Genomic DNA, 25,305 nt, shown 5'->3' with positions numbered 1-25,305 from the left:
AAGGCAGTTCCATTTTCAATTTTTTGAGGCAGTTTCATTTTTAATTTTTTTAGGAAACTGCATACTGTTTTCTGAAGTGGCTGCTTCCATTGGCATTCCCACCAGCAGTGCACTAGGGTTCCCTTTTCTCCACATCCTTGTCAGCAATTGTTCTTTGTTGATTCATTGATATCAGTCATTCTGACAGGTGTAAAATGACTTCACTGTAGCTTTAATTTGCAACTCTATGCAAATTTAATTTGACCATCTCTATGTCCTCTTTGGAGAAGTGTCTATTTAGGTTCTTTGCCTATTTTTAATTGGATTGTTTGTCTTTCTGGTGTTCAGTTGTATAAGGTCTTTTCATATTTTGGAAATTAACCCCTTATCAGATATATCACTGGAGAATATGTTCTCCCATTTGGTGGGTTCCCTTTGCCTTTTGTGCCTGGTTTCTTTTGCTGTGCAGAAGCTTTTCAGTTTGATGTAATTCCATTTGTTTACTTTTTCCTGTGTTTCATTTACCCTAGGAGACATCAGCAACAATATTGCTCTGAGAGATGGCTGAGATTTTACTGTGTTTTTTTCTAGGATTTTTATGGTTTCACAACTTACATTTAAGTTCTTTATCCATTTTAATTATGTGTATGGTGTAAGTTGGTGACAAAGATCCTATCTTTTGCTTCATCGATCCTGCTTTCAATTCCTTCTACTGTGTTCTTAAGTTCAGAAATTGCATTCTTCATTTCCTCTTGGCCCTTGTTGATAGTTTCTATTTCCTTTTTCATATAGTTGATATAGTTTGCCGTGAGTTCATTGTAGTTTCCCTGTAGTTTTTGGTAATTCTCTGTGAGCTCATTGAGCTTCCTTATAACCATTGCTTTGAACTCAGCATCTGGTAGTTGAGTTGCCTCTATTTCATCTAGCATTCTTTCTGAGGCTTCCTCCTTTCCTTTCATTTGGGGATTGTTTCTTTGTCTTCCCATTGTTAGTGAAACTCTTCTTGTTGGCCTCAGCTTCTTAAATTGGTCTGTTCTGACTCCCTGGGTTAGCCTTAAATTGATCTGTTCTGGCTCCCTGGGTTTATGGTGTGAACTTCTGTGGTAGAATACCTGTGAGATTCAGTGTTGCTGTCTCGATCTCCCGAGCTCGCTGGTCTTAGGCTGTCGTTTAAGTTGGTTCTGTCTATGTCATTGGGTTTTGATTGTTGTTGGATCTTTCTTTTGTGGGTCCTTCCCACCAGCTAGTTAACTGAGGGTCACTCTGTCCACCGCCTCTTGTATTTTGTTGTGCTGGTGAGGGCAGCTTGTGTTGAAGCTGGTTCCTCTGTGTGCACAAGGTTTTGAGGATTCTCTCTTGCTCTTGTTCAGTTGTTCATTCTGGGTAATTTATCCAGTATTTATTTATCCAGTATTTATTAAGGATTAATTTGTCCTTAATAAATACACTATTAAGTTGTATTTCTGGATAGGTCCTGGGTTGAGTTAGTGTGGCTTTCACTCCCTCCTTCACCTTCTTCTGTTGTTATCTGTTGGTGGTTCCTTTGTTCGTGGGTTTCCTCTTCCAGCAGTTATCCTGGTGTTCACAGCTTCCACCTGCTGTCTATAGAAATCCATTTCTTCCTCTAAAAGTGGTGTCCAGGAGTAACTTCTTCCCATATGTGGCCTGGGAAAAGGTAGAGTTCCCCAGTACCAATGGTGTCCTGAGAAAGGTCCATCATCTTATCAAGACAAACAACATTTTTGTCAGGATGACCAACAAAGAAAGTCTTTGCTTTCTCTTTTCTGGGATCACAGGCTGTATTTCAGTGTTCTTGTGATTGATTTCTAGTTTCATAGCATTGTGGTCAGAGAAGATGCTTGATATGGTATCAACATTTTTAGATTTACTGAGACTTGCTTTGTGTCCTAGCATGTGGTATATCCTATAAAACATTCCATGTGCACTTGAAAAGTATGTGTACCCTAGTGCATTGGGATGAAATACTCTGAAGATATCAATTAAATCTATTTGATCTAATGTGTCCTTTAAAGCCACCATTTCCTTGTTGATTATCTGTCTGGAAGATCTATCCATTGATGTTAATTGAGGTGTTAACATTTTCTACTATGACTGTATCACAGTCAGTCTCTCCCTTAATGTCTATCAAGGTTTAATTATATGGTTCTGTCCCTAGTCTAGACTGATGTGGGAGGGAACTGATCGATTTTTTCTCTCTCACATCAATGTTTCTCTTTCTCCCTTCCTCTCGCCTTCTGTCTCTAAAGAACAGTGAAAACAGTGTCCTCGAGTGAAGATTTAAAAAATATAACTGTTTAGTCTGTTACATTCAGGACACTAGTTCTTACTTAATAACATAGCTTTTTAAATTTATTTATAAACCTTATTGCATTTATAAGTCTAACATTTTAATCATCTTATTTGAAGGTCTTTGAATAATACTTAATTGTATTTTGTTAAGTAAATACTTTAGATGTTTTAAATAATAAGATTTCTAGTTTTACTCTGTATATGTAGAGATTGATATTTAGTCATTTGTGAAGGCATCTATCTGTACTTATTTCCCTAGAAATCTATTTATGTATTTAATTACTTACCTGCATCATCTTTGGGACCCCAGCGCACAAGTTCTAGCCATCTTGACCTCTCCTTAAGCTGACCTCTTTCTCCCCAGTTCAGCGTGGTAGCTGGGCGCACATTAGGCTCGCCCTGCCTGTGCCACAGTCCTGTGCTCATTGGCTACAAGGAAGCCCAGGTAATGGTAGAGCTTGTTTCATTTGTTCGTCTTTCCTAGAGATCATCCTGCTGTGTGCTCCCTGTTGTCCTTTGGCTGAAATGTTATGTCCCCCATTTTGTCTGGTTTTCTGGTTGTTTATGGGTAGGAGGCTAAACCTCATCCCTGTTACTCCTTCATGGCCATTACAGATTTCTCTTGTGTATTTTAATGGGAAAGGAAGAGAGAGGTTTTCACAAGAGCAGAGATTGTTCAAGGCAAATAGCAGATAAGAGAACCAGGAACTCTTGTAATGATCCCATCGAGTGTGCATGGTCTAGTACGAGAAACACTGAGGGCAGGTGCCTAGCTGGTAAACGGGCCATGAAAACTCAGGGGGATTGTACAGACGCCTGCTTAGTGTTGTTCTGGAAGCCCAGGGCCTTGCCCCATAACCACCCACTCACCTAACACTCAGGTCAACACTGTGCCTACTGGTTTTTATGGGGGTTTTTTGTTTGTTTTTCTTTTGGGTTTTTTTTTTTTTTTTGGTGCCAAAAAGCCCCTGGATAGGGAAGCTCATCTCTCACCATTAATGATATGGTTATTATATGCCACAAAAAAATTATCACTAGGGCAAAAAAATATGGACATCAAAGTATAAATGACTAGAACCTAGGCCTTTGCTGAGATTTAGGAGGGAGTACAGAACCCTACTAAGACTTGTGACCTTGATGGGCTTTCTGAGAACCCTGTCTGCCAAGGTGGCTGACTTCAACTTACTCACCAATTCCCCCTTTCCCCGCCTCGGCCTACAGTTGTGACGGGGTGCCTTTTCTCATGCATGACTATGACCTGAGAAGAACAACCAACATCAGGGAGATCATGCCAAATGCCTCCAACACAACAACTAGCCTCTTCTACTGGGATTTCCTGTCAACTCTGAATGCTGGCCGCTGGTTTGTACAACCACAGGTAAGACACATTCTCCAGCTCGACAACCCTGCATTGATTCCCTCTCTAGTACAAGGCCATGTGCTGCTCCTGGAGGTAAAGGCTTTTAGATGAAAATAGTCAAGAATACACACAATTCACCCTGCTCAACTGGTTGGGGTGTTGTCCTGTAAACTAAAAGGTAATAAGTTCAATGCCTTGTCAAGGTACATGCCTACATTGCAGGTTTTGTCCCTAATGGGGGCACATGTGAGAAGCAACCGATTGATGTTTCTCTCTCTCCCTTTCCCTCTCTGTAAAATCAATAAACATGTCCTTGCGTGAGGATTTAAAAAGAATACACACAATTTCATTCCAGTTGGGTGGCAGGATTATGTAGCATTGTCAGAAGGGCCTTTCCAGTAATGCAATCAATTTCTTTACTGCTTTCTGTACTCACTGGAAATTCGGAAGACAAACTTGTAATCTTATGATTGCCACGTAATTCTCTTCTTTCCAAGAATTTCATAAATTTTCACAGCATGCCTACCATGTACATTACACTTTCCTGGCCATTTTGAATAGCTCAAAATCACAGATAAGGAAGACTAGGAAACATTTTCTCTTCATTCTCTCTTCTTACCATTCAAAAATATTAATTGAGTACCTATTGGGTACTAGATACAAGGAATACAATGATGAATAAACATAGATTTAGACTTAATGGAGTTCTCTGCTTAGAGTAAGAAACTGGCAATTACCATACATTGTGATAAGCACTAAACTAGAGTCAATTTCAGGTTGCTAGTTTGTGTTTTATAACTCACCAAGTTTGCAGTAACTTGTGATAGCAGCCCTTGGAAACTAATGCAGTCAGTACAACACGTCTGTATTACCTTCCATTATTTCTATATGTAACATTTGACTCTGGTCCTCTTCATAGGAATAACTAACTGTTTCTGATGTTTGAGCCTTTAAAAAAATGTATACCATAATATTGCATTAGCAAGTGTAACCTATAAAGAGAAATATGATTGGAAATTAGACTGATTTCTATAATCAGGTTGAGTCACAGTCTTTTAAGTGTGGCAATCCTCTACTGGCTGTCCATATGTGTGTCTGTGTGTCTGTGTCTTTATCCATCCATCCATCTATCCATCCATCCATGTCACTTGATAGCAGTCTAACATTTGTGGATTAAAATATTTTTTTATCAAATTCACTTTAGAAGCATTCATTTCAAATTTTGTAGGGGTTTACAAAGTATGGTATGTTCAGCATATTTTCTTTTATTTTTGTATTATTTTATTTTTAATTAAAGTTTACATTCAGTACTATTTTATGTTAGTTTCAGGTATACTTGTAGTGCTTAGACAATGATATACTTTATAAAGTATTCCCCCTGATATTTCCATTACCCACCTGGTAACATACATAGTCACTACATTATTATTGACTCTTTTCTCTATGCCGTACTATACATGATCATCTCTACTGTGTAACTGCCAATGTGTACTCCTTACTTCTTTATTTCTTTCACCCAGTCCTCCAAACTGCTGCCCTCTGGCCACCACCAGTTTGTTCTCTGTATCTATGAATATGGTTAAATTTTGTTTCTTTATTTTGTTCTTTAGATTCTACATATAAGTGAAATCATATGGTATTTGTCTTTCTCTGACTGACTTATTTCACTTAGCATAATACCTCTAGATCCATCCATGCTGTTGCAAATGGTAAGATTTTGTTTATTTTGATGTCTGAATGATATTCTACTTTCATGTCATTGATGTAACTTTGCAGCCATGGAGAGTGGACTGGGATGTGCATGCATGAACAATGACAACCTCACTGTACAGTCAGTGGGGGTCATAGACATTGTTGAGTGAGCATGTGTACAGTGTGGCCATTGCATTCAAAATGACTGAGCAAGTGGAACAATGAATCTGCATCAGATTTTGAGTTAAGCTCGAGCATTCCTCAGCAGAAACTATTCGGGTGATTCAGAAGGCTGCAGGTATGGGCAACTGATGAGTGGCAGCTTCATCACAACAATGCACCCACTTGTGTATCACATCTTTGTGCAGAGATTTTTGGTGAAACATCAAATCCCCCGAGTGACTGAGCCCCCTACAGCCCAGATTTGGCACTCTGTGATGTCTAGCTTTTCCCAAACCTAAAATCACCTTTGAAAGGGAAGAGATTTCATACCATTGATGAGATTCAGGAAAATATGATGGGCAGCTGATGGCAACTGAGAGAACTGTGTGAGGTCTCAAGGTGCCTACTTTGAAGGGAACTGAGACATCATTGTCCTAGGTACAATGTTTCCTATATCTTGTATCTCTTTTAAAATGTCTCTATTTTTCATATTACATGGCAGAATACCTTTTGGACAGACCTCATATGTACCACAGCTTTTTATCCACTTATGTGTCAATGACAACTTGGTTTGCTTCCATAGCTTGGCTATTGTATATGATGCTACAGTGAACATAGGGGTGCACATATTCCCCTGCATTATTGTTTTGCTTTTGGGGGGGTCTATACCCAGAAGTGGAATCATTCATCCAGTGTATTTTCAAGATGTTTACAGTAGTAATAGTTTGGTGGAGCTGAATTTTAGTTACAGTGATGGTTGTCTAGAAAATCACAGAGTTGGACAAAGTACTGTTTTAAGTAAGAGGAACACGATAGGCTAAGTCAGCAGTGTGTAACTTGAGTTCAAGGAGAACAAAAGTATGACCACAAGATAAAGAACAAAAGCATTAAAGGCAAGTTTGGCATTTATCAGGAGAATCTTTTCCTAGTGCTTTTTCATGACTGCTGTTCTACTTCAAGTCGTTGTTTGCTAGTTACAAGGACCTTGGGTGAGCTCTTGACTTGCAGTGGTTCCCTGAGGAACGTAGGTTTCTGATCTCTACTGGCTGAACCTCTCCTATTCTTGTGGATGGGTGATGTCGTTTTAGTTGGGAAGTGTGCATCCAAGGATGAATTCCTTCCACTTTAACTGCTCTGCTGGAGTGCAGAGTATCTGGTATGGTCGTTCCCAATGATGTTCAAGGGCAGTCTTCCTGTGAGCTGCTTTCCAGCGTGTTCCTCTAATGACAGGGCTGAGATCTCTTGGTTAATCCTTTATGATATTTAACTAAAAGAGGTTTTTATAAAAGACTGATAGGAATTTTGAGTGGAGATGTTCCTAAAACATGGGGCTGCACTGAGTAGTTGGTAGAGAGATAACCTAGGACCTCCTTGTGAGAAAGAACGAAGTTTAAGAGAAAAGGGCAGTGCTTGAGGGCATGGGATTTCCAGGGTATCTGGTAGTTTGGCTGACTTCAGTGTTCACATTTCGTGTATTCTTTCCAATTTCGAGGGTATGGTGTGTATGAGGACAGGAGGTGTTTTAGTAAGAAGCAAAGTTTTGCATAATTTAAAATTTCCAAGTAAAATGTTTTCGCCTACTACAATATAGTAAGGTAGAATGGCTTAGGTAGAGAAAACAAATATATAATACTTTATAAAGCCATTTTAAGTTTACTTTTTTATATATATATTTTTATTGATTATACCATTACAGCTGTTCTATTCCCCCCCTTCATTCCCCTCCACCCACACACTCCCTCCCCCACCATTCTCCCCCCCTTAGTTTATAACCACATGTCTCAAGTTCTTTAGATTCTATATTTCCCCTACTATTCTTGCCCTCCCCCCTATCTATTTTCTACCTACTGTCTATGCTATTTTCTGTACCTTCTCCCCCCTTCTCCTCCTCCCACTCCCCTGTTGCTAACCCTCATGTGTTCTTCATTTCTATGTTTCCACTCCTGATCTAGCTGTCCTCTTGGTTTGCTTTTGTTTTAGGTGTGGTTGTTAATAACTGTGTGTTTGTTGTCCTTTCACTGTTCATATTTTTCATCTTCTTTTTCTTATATAAGTCCCTTTAGCATTTCATATAATAAGGGCTTGGTGATGATGAACTCCTTGAACTTGACCTTATCTGAGAAGCACTTTATCCGTCCTTCCATTCTAAATGAAAGTTTTGCTGGATAAAGCCATCTTGGCTAGAGGTCTTTGGATTTCATGACTTGGAATACTTCTTTCCAGCCCCTTCTTGCCTGTAAGGTCTCTTTTGAGAAATCAGCTGACAGTCTGATGGGGACTCCTTTGTAGGTGACTGTACCCTTATCTCTTACTGCTTCTAGGATTCTCTCCTTCATTTTAATCTTGGCTAATGTAATTATGATGTGCCTTGGTGTGTTCCTTCTTGGGTCCAACTTCTTTGGGACTCTCTGAGCTTCCTGGATTTCCTGGAAGTCTATTTCCTTTGCCAGACTGGGGAAGTTCTCCTTTATTATTTGTTCAAATAAGTTTTCCACTCGTGGCTGTTTCTTTCCCCCTTCTGGTACCCTTATAATCCGGATGTTGGAGTGGTCAACCTGCCGCCTTGCACACTCACTGGATCCACCCATTGCTACCCCATGGCTGGCAGTGCGCCTACGTCAGGGGATCTTTCCTGCCCAACCCTGCTCCACTGCTGGCTCCGCCCCTCTTACTGTCCCGGTTGAAAGGTTCGTTGTTGTCGGACTTCCATATAACTCAATTTTCTGTTCTTTGGCTGTGTCTTTGTTCTCCAAACCTTTGTTGTATTCAAACTTGGTTGTGGGAGAAGGCACAGTATTTCCACCTATGCCTCCATCTTGGTGGAAGTCCTTAAGGTTACTTTTTAATAGAGAAATGCTTTACCCTGTCCATAAAATAACTGTGAAATCAATAGTACAAATTCATTACCCACAGAGGGAAGAAACTGTACAAAATCTGTTTTGAGTGGGTCCCTTTGGACAAGGTTCCAATCCATGTCTCACTTTTGTAGTCTTTTCAGGATTGTGTTAGTTACAGCTGATGAAGAAAACTGGTCACATATGTTGATATTTTAGAAAAGTTGCCCATCAGCGTTTGTTTAATACCGCAGTCAGTTCCCCCCCTGTGATGAGTTGTGTCCTGGAGGATTTGGGGAAGTATCTGTTTGAGGTTAATTGGTGCTACCAGGTGGCCATCAGGAACCTGACAGCCTGCTTAGTTCTAGTGTTTTGTTTTGTTTTCCAGAATTGGGGCCACATTTTGTGCATTAATGATGTAATTATTGAACTCCATGGAATGGTCTTTCTTCTCTCTGAGAGGCCCTTCCTTGTCTGAGGACTTTATCAGAGCGTTCTGTTCAGTGTGGTGGTATGACAAAGCACTTCCTCTCCTGTCTCTCTCACTGTGCACCTCCACCTTTAGGAGCACAATTTATTTGGGAAGCTTCAAGGCCTGGGTAATTTGTTTATTTACTTACTTTTAATATAGATAACTGAGAAGGCTAAATTCCTCTGTTTTCCCTCCATCACATTCTATAGTGAACTGCTTCAGAAGCAGACAAGCAGTCGTGGAGAAGAGTCACCGTTTTATTTTTAACAATCTCACATGCTGTAGGGAGGGCTGTGTTTTGGCCACTTGAGTCAATGTGATTTCTGGGAATAGATTTGAGTTTCTATAAGAAAATGTAGAAACATTATTGCATAGTCAGCCTATTACTATTTTTGTTCATTAAAAAATACACAACCTATCAATAAATAATATTAAATCCAGATTTGATACAGGAGCATCCAAAATAACTGTTCCTGGCCTGGACCATTATCAAATTACAGAAATGCTGAGAGTCTTTCTCACTGGTAAGGATAATGCTGTTGCTGTATTAAGAGTGTTACTCTGGCGAGTGGTCACATGAGAACTGTGTGGCAATTAACCAGCTAACATAAAAATATCGGGTATTTTCAGTTAACGACAGGGATTGTATAAATGTGGTACCGCACAGTAGAAAGGTGAAGCTAGGACAGGACCTGAAGGCATGTGGACTCGTTCAGCCAGGACTGCATCTTTTTCTGAGGAGAGAAAGAGGCCTTGCTGCTGGAACGGGGCACAGGCAGTGATGGCGACAAGTCTTTGATGTGTGCCAAGCTGCTGAGTTAGTGCCCCTAGAGCACGACCTCCCCTTTTGTTTACTTTCAAAAAGAAAGGTTTGCGATGATCTGGAAGATCAGCAAAGATGATTGTTGAAGAAATATTTGAGATCGCCGAAGGTCTTTGGTTTCTGTGATTCATGAGAATGGTTCCAACTTGTTGAAGTCAAATCACAGAGGCCTCTTTCAAAAAAGCTTGCTACCTATACTTTACATCCAGTTAATCCCAGAAATCATCTTAATTGTCTTTAGTGGTTGGTTTTGGATAACTCTGAAGACTTTGTAATCTCTCATTATATTATATCCCCCCTTAGCCAGTACAGCATGGCCTAGATCAAAGATTGACAAACCATGGTCAGTTTCCAAATCTTAGCCCACAGCCTGTGAGCTAAGAGTTGTTTTTTCCCCCACACTTTTAATTGTGGGGGAAAAAACAAAAGAATGATGTTTCATAATGTGTTAAAAATATATAAAACTGAAATTTCATTGTCAATAAGCAAAGTTCATTGGAACATAGCCATTCTTATTCACTTATGAATTGTCTATGGCTATTTTCATAGTCTAGTAGCAGAGCCGAATAGTTGGGAGACAGAATGTCTATCTCACAAAGTCAAAAATATTTGGTATATGGTCCTTCACAGAATCAGTTTCCTGAACCCTGGATAATGAACTATTATCTTGTAGAATTAAATTTTTTCCTTAAAAGTTTTGATTACAGTTACAGAGTCAGTCTAGAATTTCAAGATGGGCTGCTGAATATCCTTAAGATCTTGGTTGGCTTGAGAAGAGTAGGATGGGCCTTCAATAAATGCCTGAAGCATAAGTTCCCAGGAAAACTGTTGATTTTTTCCCTAGTTGAGGTAATAAATATTGGCAATTTCATCAGCTAGGGCATAAAAGAAAGTAGAAATGGGACCAACGGGAGTATAATTGGGTAGGCAGTACTAGAAAAGTTATGAGGTATAACTCTTTGGTTAATAGCTCAAAGATATTGAATGAATCTGTATCTTCCACCATCTCAGTTTTTTGTTTTGCTTTTAAGCAGATAAGTAGAGTAATTGCTTGGATAATGAAAGGAACACTTAATTCTTCTTACATCAAGCCTCTTACAGTTGGCTTAGAACTTCTGCACCTTCAGCATTAAGAGGATGTTAGGCAACAGTGTCAACAGAGTCGATCTGAATTCTTACAAGTTTGGTTTTAATTATTCTGCTTCTTTTCCCCTCAGGGGTTTTGGTAGCATGGCCAATTATTTGGTTATTTGTTGAATCAATATACTAATACGCATCACTATAATTTGATAATGTGCAGTAGAATTTTCTGTGGCTGTTAAAAATAATTTGTCTGCATACATTTCTTCCGGAGGTAATTTTTACAGAGCAGATTCCTCCTGATGAAGTTTATGGAAAAGCACCATAGAGAAGAAGAAGTGTGTCTGACAATGGCCTCAAAACCACAGTTATAGCTTGGGATGAAGGCGAGGGCTTGGGACTGTTAGAAAGCCCCACTACTTCACTGCTACTCTGAGCACTGAGTTTCTGTGGTGTGGGGGTTAATAGTAAAGTGGTGGCACCTGTATCAACAGAAACTGTACTGTTGTTCCTCTGTGTTTACAGACACTTCGCAAATGGTCTGTTGAGTGGCTTTCTTTATGTGGGTTATTGGGCAGATTTAGACAATCATCCTTTCTTAAACAGTTTGATACCTTGAATGATCCAGTTCCCTCCTTATTTCTCTATGCATAGAGAACCGATTTTATTTATTTATTTATTTAAACAGAGAGGTAGGAAGGGAGAGAGGGAGAGAAACATCAATTTGTGGTTTCTTCTCACATGCCCTCTATAGGAGACCTGACCTGGCCCACAACCCAGGCATGTGCCCTGACCGGGAACCAAACCAAAGGAACGTGAACTCTTTGGTTCACAGGCCGGTGTTCAATCCACTCAGCCATAGCAGCCAGAAATAAACTATGGTTTAATTCAGCTTCTATGATCTGCCTTCCAGTCTAGCATGGGGATATTGTGCAATGTCTTTGTTACTGAGAGAAAGTTGAATAAGGGCAGCTTGCTAAGTAGGTCAAAGGAAGGAATACAAATAGAAAGGATGAGAATAAGAATGAAGATAATTGAGACTCACTACCTGGATGACCAGGTAAAATCCATCAAAGAACTGGGTGACCACACAAACAACTTGTGCAGGTTGGAAGCTCCTGAGTCTGGCGTGGTACAGCATCTCTTTGACAAGCACACCCTGGGAGACAGTAAGGAGAACTCAGCCTCGGGCTGCCTTCCCATGGCCACAGGGGGGACTTCCCTGTCATCAAAGCAGTACATGCATGTCAGAGTGACCTTTACCTTTTCTGTAACTTGTACCAAATCATCCACTTATGTTCTCCATTTGTACCATTCCTTCAAATAAAGTAATTTGATACCACCTCAAAAAAAAAAAAAAAGAATGAAGATAAAGTTGTACAGAGAGAAGATCATCTGAGTTAAGAAAATGTGAGGTGGCTGCTGCTTGCTTTACTGACCTCACCCAAAATAATCTACAATCAGTAAATGACAATAAAAGCAGCCATTTGTATGGGCTGAGGTGTAAGATGAAATGCTGTGCATCACAAAGACAGATTATAGTTCCTGCTGTATAGGGAGTTACACTGCAGTTGAAGCAGTAGAAAGTGAGGGAACTAAGTGAATTGTTTACTGTTCTGTGTAGCAGACATGCTCCTAGACTCTGTAAATATTTTATTATATTTAATCTTTGAAATAAACTTGAGAAATTCATAGATTATCCCTTTTCTCCAGTTCCCTACTTTAGCAATGAAGACCTGGAGAATGTAAGTGGTTTTACAAGGTTACATAGCAAGAAGCACATGAAACCAGGATTTTCATCTGGTCTAAGACAAATAACTGTAGAAAACAGGAGACATGATTACAGAGGCAAAAAAAAATGGGCCACTGAGTTTTACACCATCAAAGTCTCTTTAGTTGAGGAATGTTTAAGGAAGGCTTCATGAACGAGGTAGCATTTGAACTGGACCTTGCAGGTGAAGGGCAGAATTTTAAGAGGCAGATATGGCCCAGAAGGCAAATGAGTGATGGAGCTGGGATTGACTCCAATTCAGTCTGAAGCCATAGCCTATTTCTACAACAGTGAGAGCAATTATTGGAAGCCAGTGCAACTGAAAAGGAATTGGATTACCTTCAATTAGAGAAAAAAGTCTAAAAAGGAAGGTTAAGACAGGAACATGAAGGACTTTCAGTGCAAATATACTGGTACCAGGTTCTTTGACATAGACCATAATTACCTATGGAGATTGCATTTAATTTCTCTCCTTGGTAACTCTGAGCTCAGGACCAGTATTTCAGGTGGCCTGGTGGGCTGAATGGTAATGGAGTAACACGTAGGTAGGAGCAGGTGTCAAGCTATATAGCAGGAGTATTGTAAAATGCTTCTGATGGAAGCCAACGCAATCTCTTTTGTATTTATTCTTTTTTAGCTCAAACCATTTCATAATATGGACCCCTTATCAGAAGCTGATAGAGAAAAAGCAAGAAATCAAAAGATTCCAAAACTAACTGATTTATTGGAACTTGCACAGAAGGAGAGAAAATTTGTGATATTTGATCTAAATAAACCTTCAATAGGTCATCCTTTCAGAAATATGTTTATCCAACAAGCAGTACGTGTGATCCTTGACTCTAAAATTGAGCAACATCTGGTATGTCTATCTCAGTATTTATGGTAGAGGTTGGGAGGTGGGTAGGTTGTCCCTGGAGCGTAGCAGTTGAAACTGACCAACTTGTAGATCTTTCCTGTCATCCTAAAATAATTTTGTTCCCTATAAGAATGGAGATTGTTTCCTTTTTAAAATTTATTTTAGAGAGAGAAATGTTGATTTGTTGTTCCACTTATTTATGCGTTCATTGGTTGCTTCTTGTATGAGCCCTGACTGGGTATTGAACCAGCAACCTTGGTGTAGAGGGATGACCTGGACAGGGCTTGAGACTGTTTCTTATACAGCTACATGTGGCAACCAAAAATGACCCACTGATATTTATCTCAGTACAGAGAAACCCAAAGCAAATGAAATATCACCACTCTGGTAAAAAGGAATGTGTACAATGACTATCTGATGTGATCCCCACTATACACCGAGGCAGCACTATTTGAAAGGGCCTGGGGAACACTAAGGCTCTGAAGACTTGGCTTGAATTAATGATGGATATACTTATTCTCATTTGAGCAGAGATTTGTTCATCACATTTTTCAGAAGCAGCTCTTTGCATTGGGGTAGTCAGTCATTCCAAATCTCTTAAATTCTCAAAATATGGAGGAGTGCTATGAGTGAAAAAATGGGTCTTTTTAACAATGGAACTATTTGCACAGATGAGTCATAATAGCATTCCCTGGTGGCAGGAAATGAGCCCTGTCAAAGGTGGTGTTTAGCAGCAGCATCAACCAGAGAAGATGTTGATGATTCTCACCTTTCATCCGTACCTCCACCCCTCATCCACCTTGTCAGTGTGAGGCTATTCACACATAATAGCCTCACATGGAGGGCTCTTGACCCCCATGATGTTACCTGAGAAAACTCAGCTGCAGAACGACTGGTGAAAGCCCCATTGTAAGAGTTTATTAGACAATATTATGCCAAGGGCTGGAATCCCTCTCTGCTCCCTATAGACTGTTACCAGTGCTGGAATGGGGCTCTATCTATCCTACATGGGACTGTTTGTACCTAGACAGGTACACACAGAAAGGTTTCCTGTTTTCTTTCTTTTTTCTTAATTTTTATTTAACTCTTGTTCAAGTACAGTTTTCTTTCTTGTTTTCCCAGCCCTGCCCCCTCCCAGTGCTCCCCACCTCCCTCCCATCTCCACCCCCCACCTTAGTTNGCCTAGTGCCTAGCAGTCAGGAGATCCTGTTTTGTTTCCCCAGATCCTGACTGTGCTAGTGATTGGGATATGCACCTTTTTTATGACGGTTTTATTCAAATTCTGGAACGACCGGTGGCTGACACTGGGGCTCTCACTGAAGGTACGCATCGTCCTGCAGGGCTAGCACTGTTTGTCCAGTGCGGTCAGCCTGACTTTCGGCTTTTTCCCAGATCTTTGCTCCCTACATACACCTGAGCAGCATAACCGTGATGGTTCTCCTTTCCTGGCCTGTGGCCTTCTACTTGGTCCATTGGGAACAAGAAGGTATGTCGTGTGGGTGGAGCCTCATCCTTTCAGCTCTGGGTTTAGCTTGCATAGTCCACTCAGCAAAACACGAGCTTGGTAAATAGCCACTGCTCTGCCCCTTTGAAATTCATTTAGCTTATTACTCAGGCATGTTCCTGTGGTCAAACTCACAAGCCCACATGGCTTGTCAGCACATTTTCCTGACCAAACAGGACAGCTTCTTAAGAGGGATTCTCCTAGGAAAGTAAGAATGGTCTCCATGTTGTTAACACAGTGAGTGTCTGAAATGGAGTGGGGTTAGGGGGAGGGTGGAGGCCACTTTCATTTTATTTGACACAGTGGTGTTACTAGTTCCTCTGTTCTCTTAGATTGTGTTCAGACATTACTAGTTTCACTAGTGCGCTTATACTAGGTCGGAGATCCCTGGTTGCACTGTAGTAACGCAACACAGGCCACTGTGAGTTGCTGTCACACTGGGGACTTAGAGCAGGAGGAGAGATGTCTACCCCTGCCACTGGCTTCCTCTCCATTCTTTGCCCTAATATCATGAAAACAAAAGAGAATCAGAAATTGTTTTGAGGATGACATTATCCCTCAGCACCCTTAATAAGAAACCAGCAGGCTCTTTTTTCTATGTCTCTTTTCACTCTTGGTTAAACAAGGAGTGTTTGCTTTCTGACTGTACAAGGCTTGAGACAAGAGCACAACTAGATTGGTAGTGTTGCCATTGTGTGTGTGTGTGTGTGTGTGTGTGTGTGTGTGTGTGTAGGATGAATTATTGGAAATGTTTTGGGGCAAGAGCTTTAAGGGGCCAATAATGAACTCTTTCTCATTTCTGAGATTTTAGCTAGATTCAGAAGAAAGAAGATTACACATCAAAGGAGAGAAAGAGTCCAGAGATGTACTAGACTCGCAAAGCTGAGAGGTTAGAGCTGCAGATGCGGATTTGAAGTAACTGAAGTAGAGGTGGTAACTTAAAAATGGGCAAATGGGTAAAACCCTCAGAGGTCCCCTTAGAAGTGCTGGGGAATGGCCAGTGATGACAGGCACTGTGGATGAGCAGTGTGTGTGAGAGAGACAGAGAGAAACAAGCAAATGTGGTGTTAGTGTTTATTGAGTACCAGTGTGAGTCGGCACAGGCATATGGACTCTATGAGGCAGACGGGAGCAGCAAGATAGCCCCAGTTTTCAGAATGAAGAAAATGGAGAGCCAGAGAGGTTAAGCAATGTGCCCTTAGTCACACAGTTTGACAGTGGTAGTGTCTGGCTTTGAACTCAGATTTCTCTCAGCAGTGCCCCTTCCTGTGTCCTGCACTGCAGTATATTTGGGGCGTTTAAGGTGGATCTTTACAGGCTTCAGGGCTTTCTCATTACCAGCCATTCTGCCCCTACTCCTGAGAAGGAATTCCCAACCATGCCCTCTCCTTCCTTCCCTTCCCTTCCCACTCCCTGCGCAGTTCATGTCCTGTAAATTTTCATTCGAATGATATTGCCTCCCCAGTAACGCTTACATTTGGATGGTCCTGTTCTTTCAAATCACTGAAACTAAACGGGATGTGACGGAACTAGAGAGTGCATCAGGCAACCCACAGAGTCCACGGAACCCACACACTGGGTGTTTACTGGCTGCTGCTCTGGGAGAGTTAGTTGCTTTGAATGGGTCTCCATCCTCTTTATCTTTTTCTTCTTACTCTGCCCTCCTTCCAACTTTTTCAGCTGTACAAGTGGCTATTGGATTGCCATTTTTTCTTATCCTTTTCTGTCTCTTTGTGGTGCCATTGGGGATTTATTCTCCCTGCCTTCAGGAGAAGGATGAATTGGGACCCAAGCCGGGCCTCTTTGGACATAGAGGTGCACCCATGGTAGGTGTGAGCCTGATGGACGTTGGTGAGTACCTGTGTGCGTGGGCTGTATGGACAAGGGGAGGGGGCCTCAGAATCTCGGGAATCTCTGGAGAAGAGAAGGGGTTGGCTTCAGATGACAAGATGAAGAGTTAATTGTAGAGGTTGCACTTGAACCCAGGTCACCTCTCAGTCCATTTTTCATTACTGTGCCCGGTGGCATTGCCTCAGAAGCTCAGATGAGCAGAGTCCCTGATCCGTATTGGATGGAGGAGAATAAAGGCAGGCCCTTTGAAAAAAAATCTCAGAGGGAGCCAAGCACTGCTCCAAAAAAGCTGAAGCTTTTTTGTCACTGGGTTTCCTCCCTGCTATTAAAGGGATGCTGGGAAGAGGAACTCTGAGGTAGATGGTCTGATGTCCTTTTCTTCCACAGCTGGGGCCTGAGAATACCATGATGTCCTTTGAGAAAGCTGTTGAAAACGGGGCCTTTGGGCTGGAGTCTGACATATACGTGAGGTAGGAAAGCAGGGGTTGGTAGGGAGGAGAGAAGGCGGATGAGATGGAAGATGACCAGCCTGGCCGAGTTGTAGACAGGACAAGCCCCAGGGGTACCTCCCGTGCTCATGTGCCACAGATGCACAGAGCACACTCACACAGACCACTGCTCCCTTCCAAGTCAGTCTCTGAGTATAAGCTCAGAAATGATCGCACTCTGTATAGACTCCACACATAATTCATAGTTGTCCTCCACACATAATTCATATTTGTCCACTTGCAAACCATGCTTAAGCTTAAACTCCATGCACTTACCTAGCAGTGTGCTTACCTAACAGTCCCTGGACACCCACTGTATCCCAGGCCTTCTTCTGAGTGCTGTTGGGAGGCAAATGAGTACAATGCACTCCTGCCCAGGAGATGTTCCCAGCCAGTGTAGGAGACATGGCATGTTTACCACAGTATAAGACCATCCGTGGGGTGTGCCTTTCAGAGAAGATTGAGTCAAATGCAGTGGAACCTCATTGGAGCAAAAGGCCTCTTCCTATTGTGTGGAAAAGACCTGTGTACTCTGAATTGTGTTTGGGTTGGGTCTTGAAGGAAAAAATATTATTTTACCAAGTGTATACACGGAAAGATGGTATTCCAGGCAGAGGCAGCAGCTTATTCAAGGGCATATAAATGAGAAACAGCAGCGTGGTAGATCAGCTCACTAACCTGCACGGACGCCAAATTGGCATGCCGTGGGGACAGGAGAGGGCCACGTGAGGAGGAGGATTGGCTGCAGGGCTCACTGAGGCTGCACCAAGGAGATGTTTCCATGTGTAGAGGGCAGCCCTGGTAGGTCTTAACAGATTACCTTCTTGTTTTAGACAGACTGGTCGGGCGGTCTGTGAGGGAGCCTTCTCAGGGGGATGGGTGGTGGGCTGTAGCAACGTCCAAGGGAAAACAGAGGGTCAGAGCAGGCGTGTGGACAAAAGACCTGCTAGCTGTAAAAGTCTATGTGCCTGAGCACCTGGCAGGAGGAAGGCTTCATCTCCAGCAGGAATAAGTTAGTGGATGGGGTGAGTGCAAAGTCCCTTCACAGTCTTTGTGTGAGGCAAACAGAAGAGAAATGGACATTTAGTTCAAAGACGAGGAAAGGTGGTTTGAAATGTGTTGGTCAGGTCGTCGGGCTGGAATATACACGACACAGCCAGGGTCAGTGCTAGGTTTTCTGATCCTAGACTGGGTTCTTGATATCACCCAAGAATGACACGCATTCCATGCAGACTGCTGAATCAAGGTTTTGACACTGGATGTTTCTCCCAGAGCTTCTGGGTTCAATTGTGGAAGTACTTGGTGGTCATGACACAATGTGGTGAAGGCGCAGAGCCATTGAGCTCCTGGGTCCCAGTCTGTCTTTTCTTGTGTCTGTGACTTCGACTCTGAAGCAGATGATCCTTCCAGCACCTCATTTTCTCTATGTGATGACATCTTCCTCTCCAGTGTTCATCTCCACATTCACCACCATGTACACTGATGGTCACACCCTAAGCTTCATCACTTCCAAAAACTGCATATCAGTCAGCACATGAGTATCACACCAGTAACTTGAATAGGAAAAATGTAGTATCAACAATTACTAAGTGGCAAGTGTGTTGAACTACTTACGGACATTAAATAATACCCCATGAGTATAAAACTAGCAAGTGCAGCTACTATACCTTATGTTCCAGAGGAAATGGAGTAAGTACATTCCACCCTATGCTTTCCAAGAATTATACATTAATTAATTAACTAATTAATTAATTTAAAATTGGGCAGAAATTCACAGAGCAACTGACACAAGATTCTGAAAGGTGAAGAAATAAAGGTGACTGGCTAGGTAGGGTTCACAAGACTAACAGAACTACCAAGTAGGTAGTGAGTTTCCTGTTTTTGTTATTGTTTTATTTATTTTTTTATGTATTTGTGACATGAACTCTGGAGATAGCCAAAACACAGAAACACCTACAGCTGCAGACAAAAAAATAATACCCCCTCAAAAGGATACTCTTTTTAGTGATAGACTGGGAGAAGTGTACCTGGCAGGATATAAACATGTTGACTATACCAGCCCTGCTCAGGTGAACATCACAAAACCTCCACTCACTCCCCACTCTCTCGCTTCCTGGAACTTTGGCCCCGGAGGCTGTGAGGGGATCTCTGTCTTCCATTCCCGCCCTGGGTAAGAGGGGTGCCCCTTTCCTCCCTCCCCCAACTAGAGATGAGGAGAGAATTATTGAAAGAAATTATCTAGTGATCTCTTCATTGCCATGAAAATACACTTAACATGATATTTATCAGTTTAACCATTTTCAGTTATACAATTCAATGGCATTGAGTACATCTGCCTTGTTTTATTACCATCACCACCATCTATCTCTAGAACTTTTAATTTTCCTAAACTGAAACTCTACACATGAAATAATAACTTCTTGGTCTCTCCTCCCTCAGGCCCTGGCAACTGCAGTTCTGTTTTCTGTCTGTATGAATTTGATACACTAGTTATCTAATAAAGTAGAAACATACTCTATTTGTCCTTTAGCAGGTGGCTCATTTTACTTAGTGCTAGGTTCATCTCTATTTTAATATGTCTCAAAATTTCCTTCTTTTTATTGCATTCAAAACCACGTATATGTCCTGACCCACGTGGCTAGATGGTTGGGCATCGTCCCACAGAGCGAAAGGTCACCAGTTCCCTTCCCAGTTAGGACGCATGCCTGGGTTGTGGGTTTGGCCCCCGGTCAGGGCGTGTACGAGAGGCAGTGGATAGATGTTTCTCACATCGATGTTTCTCTTCCTCTCTTTCTCCCTCCCTTTCCCTCTCTCTAAAAATAAATAAGTAAAATCTTTTAAAAGGATTGAGGATCAGCCATTCAGGGGCAGGGTGGTGGTGCTCTGATGTGCTCTATAGCTGTCCATTGGGTGTGCAGGCTCTGGTTTCCTGGGTGGTGCCAGCTAAGATCAGCGCCACCTGTGTTTTGCCAGAGGCCACCCTGCCTGAGTTATAAAGCAATCTGAGATGGCTGCTACTTGTGCTGGGCTTGGAGCTTCCTAGGCGAAGCCAAGCTGTGAATCTAGGCTGGTTGCTGCTAGTGATGGCTTGGGACCACTTAGCAGGAAGTATGGAAGTTGGGGGCTCACTTAGGCTGGCTATCACTTGTTTGACAGGATTTAGGAAGTTGTGCAGCATGAGGTAAGACCAGCTATTCATATGGAAAAGCAGCTTGTGTGGTCCCATAAGTTGGGTGGGATGGAGTCTCTGGGGATCTCCAGGGCAGGGAAAACAGGATTCCATCCAGATTGATGGAATCTCAAATATGACACCTGCCTGTCAGTGCTGTGGCTGTGTGTGGGGAAGGCTCAGAAAAGGGTCAATGGCCTCTGCCCACCTTTCTGTCTGGGAGAAAGCTGTACTCCAGGCTTGCCTTGATGCCAGACAGTTCAGTTTCTCCCTGAATGTCCCACTGGTGCCTTTCAAGCTACTGCCCTGGTGCTAGAGCTCAGAAGGAGTAAATCTGAATGCCTGTGTGGGGGTTCTTTAAGGGGAACTACTTGGAGTACAGAAGTGTTTTCCACTGACTCAATCCCTGCTGGTTTTTGCAGCCAGAAGGTGTGGGGATTTTTCTTCCTGGCACTGGAATCCTGGGCTGGGGTGCCTGGTGCAGACCTTGGACTTCTTGCTCCTGAGATATTTCTCCCAAGTTTTTACCCACAACACGTGAATGTGGGACCAGCTCATTCCAAATTGGCTGCGCCCCTCCTACCAGTCTGGCTGGATGTAGTTTCTTTAATTCCATAATTGTCAGACTTACATTCACTCGATTTTTGATGGTTCTGAGTGATGGTGGTTCTATATGTTAGTTGTAATTTTCATGTGGTTGTGCAAGGAAATTAGCCACGTTTACTTATGCTGCCATCTTGACCAGAAGTCTAATTTATTATATAAGTTATAATATATACAGTATATAACATAATAATTTCGTATTCCACAATGGCTGTATGATCTTATGTTCCCACCAACAGTGCACAAGAATGTTCCTCCACATTCTTGCCAATGCTTGTTGTTTTTTGTTTTGTTTTTGTTGTTTAATTTTATACTTTCACCCAAGAACATGCTTATTGATTTTAGAGAGAGTAGAAGGGAGGGAGAGAAATAGGTGAGAGAAATATTAATGTGAGAGAGTAACATCGATTGGTTTCCTCTCGTATGCACCCCAGATGAAGATGGAACCTGCAACCTAGGCGTGTGCCCTGACCAGGAATTGAGCCTTTGACCTTTTGGTTGACTTGGTTTGGTTTACCAACCAACCGAGCCACATTGGCCAGGGCCGTTTTTTTATAGTAGCCCTCCAACTGGGTTGAGGTGGCATCTCATAGTTTTGATTTATATTTTTGTAGTGATCAGTGATGTTGAGGATCTTTTCATGTAGTCTTAGCCATTCACAATTTTTTTCAAAAAAATTTGTTAGTATGTCTATTTAAGCTTAGCCCAATTTTTTTTTCTGTTCAGATTTAGGAGCTCTCTATGTATCTTGGATGTCAATCCCTTATCAGATATATGGCTTTCAAATATTTTTCCCATTCTTTAGTTTTGCCTTTTTACTTGGTTGATAATGACTTCCTACACATGAAATATTCATGAAGCCAAATTTGTCATTTAGTCTTTTACTATCTGTGTTTTTGTTGTCGTATCCCAAAATCCTTTTCAAATCCAGTGTCATGAAGATTTCCCCCGGTTTTCATCTAAGAATTTTATTGTTTTATTCTTACACAAGGGTCTTAGATTCACTTTGTGTTAATTATTGTATGTGGTATTAGGTAAAGGCCCAACTTTATTCTTTTCATATGAATACCCAGTTTTTACTTTTCAACCACAGTTTACATTCAATACTAGTCCACACCAGTTTCAGATGTTCAGCAAAGTGGCCAGAAAGCCAAGCACTCTAATCCCCATGTTGTCCCAGCACCCACCTCACCCCATAACCGTTATCTCAGCATTTTGACTCTATTCTCCACGTTGCAATCCACATGTCTGTGGCTATTCTGCAAGTACCAGTTTGTGCTGCTTAATCCCTTCACCTTTTGCACCCAGTCCCCAAACTCCCCCACCCTCCTGACAGCCTGTCAGTCTGATCTCTGTATCTATGAGTCTGTTTCTATTTTGTTTATTTTGTTCATTAGATTCAACATAGAAGTGAAATTATATGCCATTTGTCTCTATCTAACTGGCTTACTTCACTTATTATAATAACTTCCTATGTCCACAGTTTGAATGCCTCTTATTTCCCTGTGTTGCCTAATTGCTCTGACTAGAACTTCCCATACTAGTAGGAACAGAAGTGGCAAAAGCAGACATCCTTGCTTTGTTCCTAATTTTAGAAGAAAAGCTCTTAACCGTTCACCATTGAATATGATGTTCACTGTGGGTTTTTAATATATATGTCTTTTATTATGGTGGGGTAGTTTACTTTCATGAGTTGGTGAGTTTTTTTTAAATTGTGAAAGGGTGTTGAATTTTGTCAAATGCTTTTCTGCATCAACTGAGATAAGCATATGTTTTTTTTCCCTTTCATGGTGTTCATGTGGTGTATAAAATGGATGGATTTGGGTGTGTTGAGCCGTCTTTTCACTTCGGGAATAAATTCCACTTGATCATGTTGTATAATCCTTTTAATACAATGCTGAATTCTGTTTGTTAGGGTTCTGTTGAGGATTTTTGCATCAATATTCATAAGGAATATTGGCCTGTGGTTTTATTGGTGTCGCAGTATGCCTCAGACTCTGTTCACCTCCTACAGTCTTTCCTCAGACTTAGTAATGTTTATTGTTCCATCTTTATTATTCACCAATTCTGATTCTTCTGCCTGCTGAATCTGCCTTTAAATTCCTCTCATCAGTTTTTCATTTCAGTTATTGTACTTTTTTGTTTCTTTTTAGGTTTTTATTTTCATTTCTTGTTCTCTTTATTAGATTTCAATTTTTCACATACTGTTTTCTTGACATTATCCACATATTTCTTTACTTCTTTAAGTGTCTTTAAGAAAATTGTTTAAAACTCTTTGTCTAATACATATGCCGTAAGCTCTCTTTTTCAGGGACAGTTTTTGTGGATTTCTTTTTTAGTTACGAATGAGCCATACTTTCCTGTTTTTTATATTCCTTGTTTTTTGTGTGTGGGGTTTTTTTTGGTAGAAAATTGGACAGTTTAATCTTATAGTGTGGTAACACTGGAAATCAGATTTCTCTTTCCTGGAGTTAACTGTTTTTTGTGTTTGTTTTTCAATTATTGTAAGATGTCTCTGTGACATGGGTCATGTTGAGGTGTAAACCTAAGGTCTTATTAGGTTTTTCTGATCCTTTCTTTTGGCATGCACAGCCACTTTCTAATTTTCCCTGTATGTGCAGCTGTTTTTAATGTGCTGGACCTTAATGTCTGGCTTCCAAGGGGGTAAAGAAAAAAATGATGAGGTGTAAAAAGGGTGCTGGACCTTTAAATAGCCTGGAAATCACATTAGCCAGAAGGTGAGAGCTTTGCAACAGTGGGGGAAGGAGCAACAACGGTGATTGCCTGCCTCTGCCTGCCTTCCTGTGACAAGAGGCAGCCATCTGCAGCTAGAGCACAGATCCCTTTTATGTGGAGTCTAGGAACTTCTTGCCACACAGTTCTCACCAGCTGCTTACTTACTGTACAAGCTGTCTCAGGAATCTGTACACAGTTGCTCCCCTTGGGGCTGGGATTCAGAGATGGGTAGTGGCTGCTGGGCAGAGTGCTGAAACCCACTGAAATTAACCCTACCTTACTTCCATGATTTCCCCTGAAAGTTGCAAGCCTTCATTAGTTCCAAATATTATGTCAAAGTCAGCCAGTGCAGTTGTGGTCAAAGTGGGGAGGCAGGTGCTCCTGACTCTGCCGTCCTGGCCTTTTCTCTTCTTCCCTGCAGTCTGAAGAATCTTAAGTGGGCAGGTGATTTCCTTCAGAATACAAAATATGTTGTTTCATTGTTTTAGATCTTTCATATTTTTTGATAAGTCTGTTCTGTGCATATCTTTATTTCTGACAAAATATGCCATTTTCCCTCCTCTGGCTAATTTCACAATTTTCCTCATCAGTTTTTCACCCATTTCATTATAATATTCCTCAATGTTGGGATGTATATGTGTATCCTTATATTTATCCTTCTTGGTATTTAGATTATTGGATCTGCTCATACATAATTTTCAACAAATTTTGAAGATTTTTATAAGATTTAATCACACAAAATTTATGTCTGCTGATATTTTCTCTCGGGTCATTTAGGTTTTATTGCTCCATTTTGAAATTTATTGATCTTTACGTGATCTCTAATATCTAAACTTTTAATTTTATCCAGTGAAAGTTCCATGTCGGTTTCTGTATTTTTTCAGCTGTAGGATTTCCATTTTTTTACCGTCTTACATTTGTCATCCTTATGTTCATGCTTTTCTCTATACCTATTATATAACTCATGTGTATTTTTGTTTTACATAACTCAGTGCCCTTATTTTACTGCTCGTGTCACCTCTTTCCCTTTCAAGTTAGTCTTACTGGGTAATTTCACTCGCTTATGGCTACACGTTCCTGCTTCTTTTTACATGTCTGGTAAACTTTTGTTGTATGATGAATAACAAGATTCCTAGAGTTTTACTCTGCATTTGTAGAGATTGATATTTAGGCATACATAAAGACATCTGTACTTATTTCCCTAGAAATCTATTTATGTATTTAATTACTTACCTGCATCATCTTTGGGACCCCAGCACACAAGTTCTAGCCATCTTGACCTCTCCTTAAGCTGACCTCTTTCTCCCCAGTTCAGCGTGGTAGCTGGGCGCACATTAGGCTCGCCCTGCGTGTGCCACAGCCCTGTGTTCATTGGCTACAAGGAAGCCCAGGTAATGGTAGAGCTTGTTTCATTTGTTCGTCTTTCCTAGAGATCATCCTGCTGTGTGCTCCCTGTTGTCCTTTGCCTGAAATGTTATGTCCCCCATTTTGTCTGGTTTTCTGGTTGTTTATGGGTAGGAGGCTAAACCTCATCCCTGTTACTCCTTCATGGCCATTACAGATTTCTCTTGTGTATTTTAATGGGAAAGGAAGAGAGAGGTTTTCACAAGAGCAG

The 25,305-nt window shown here is 41.3% G+C and overlaps 1 protein-coding gene across 1 annotated transcript in view; it reads left to right on the top strand.

The window, feature by feature from the left end:
- LOC118991428 (glycerophosphodiester phosphodiesterase domain-containing protein 4-like) overlaps positions 1 to 25,305 on the top strand; it is a 72,125-nt gene that overhangs the window by 14,617 nt on the left and 32,203 nt on the right. The window contains exons 7-8 of the mRNA XM_037052644.1: positions 3,511 to 3,667; positions 13,121 to 13,342. Of these exons, the coding sequence (XP_036908539.1) occupies positions 3,511 to 3,667; positions 13,121 to 13,342 (379 nt within the window). The remainder of the gene's footprint in view (positions 1 to 3,510; positions 3,668 to 13,120; positions 13,343 to 25,305) is intronic.

This window comes from Sturnira hondurensis, unplaced genomic scaffold (assembly GCF_014824575.4).
Source record: "Sturnira hondurensis isolate 20B ecotype Veracruz unplaced genomic scaffold, ASM1482457v3 Scaffold0007501, whole genome shotgun sequence".
NCBI lineage: Eukaryota > Metazoa > Chordata > Mammalia > Chiroptera > Phyllostomidae > Sturnira > Sturnira hondurensis.
Note: the sequence above shows the minus strand (reverse complement) of the source record. Positions and strands in the feature narration are given on the sequence as shown.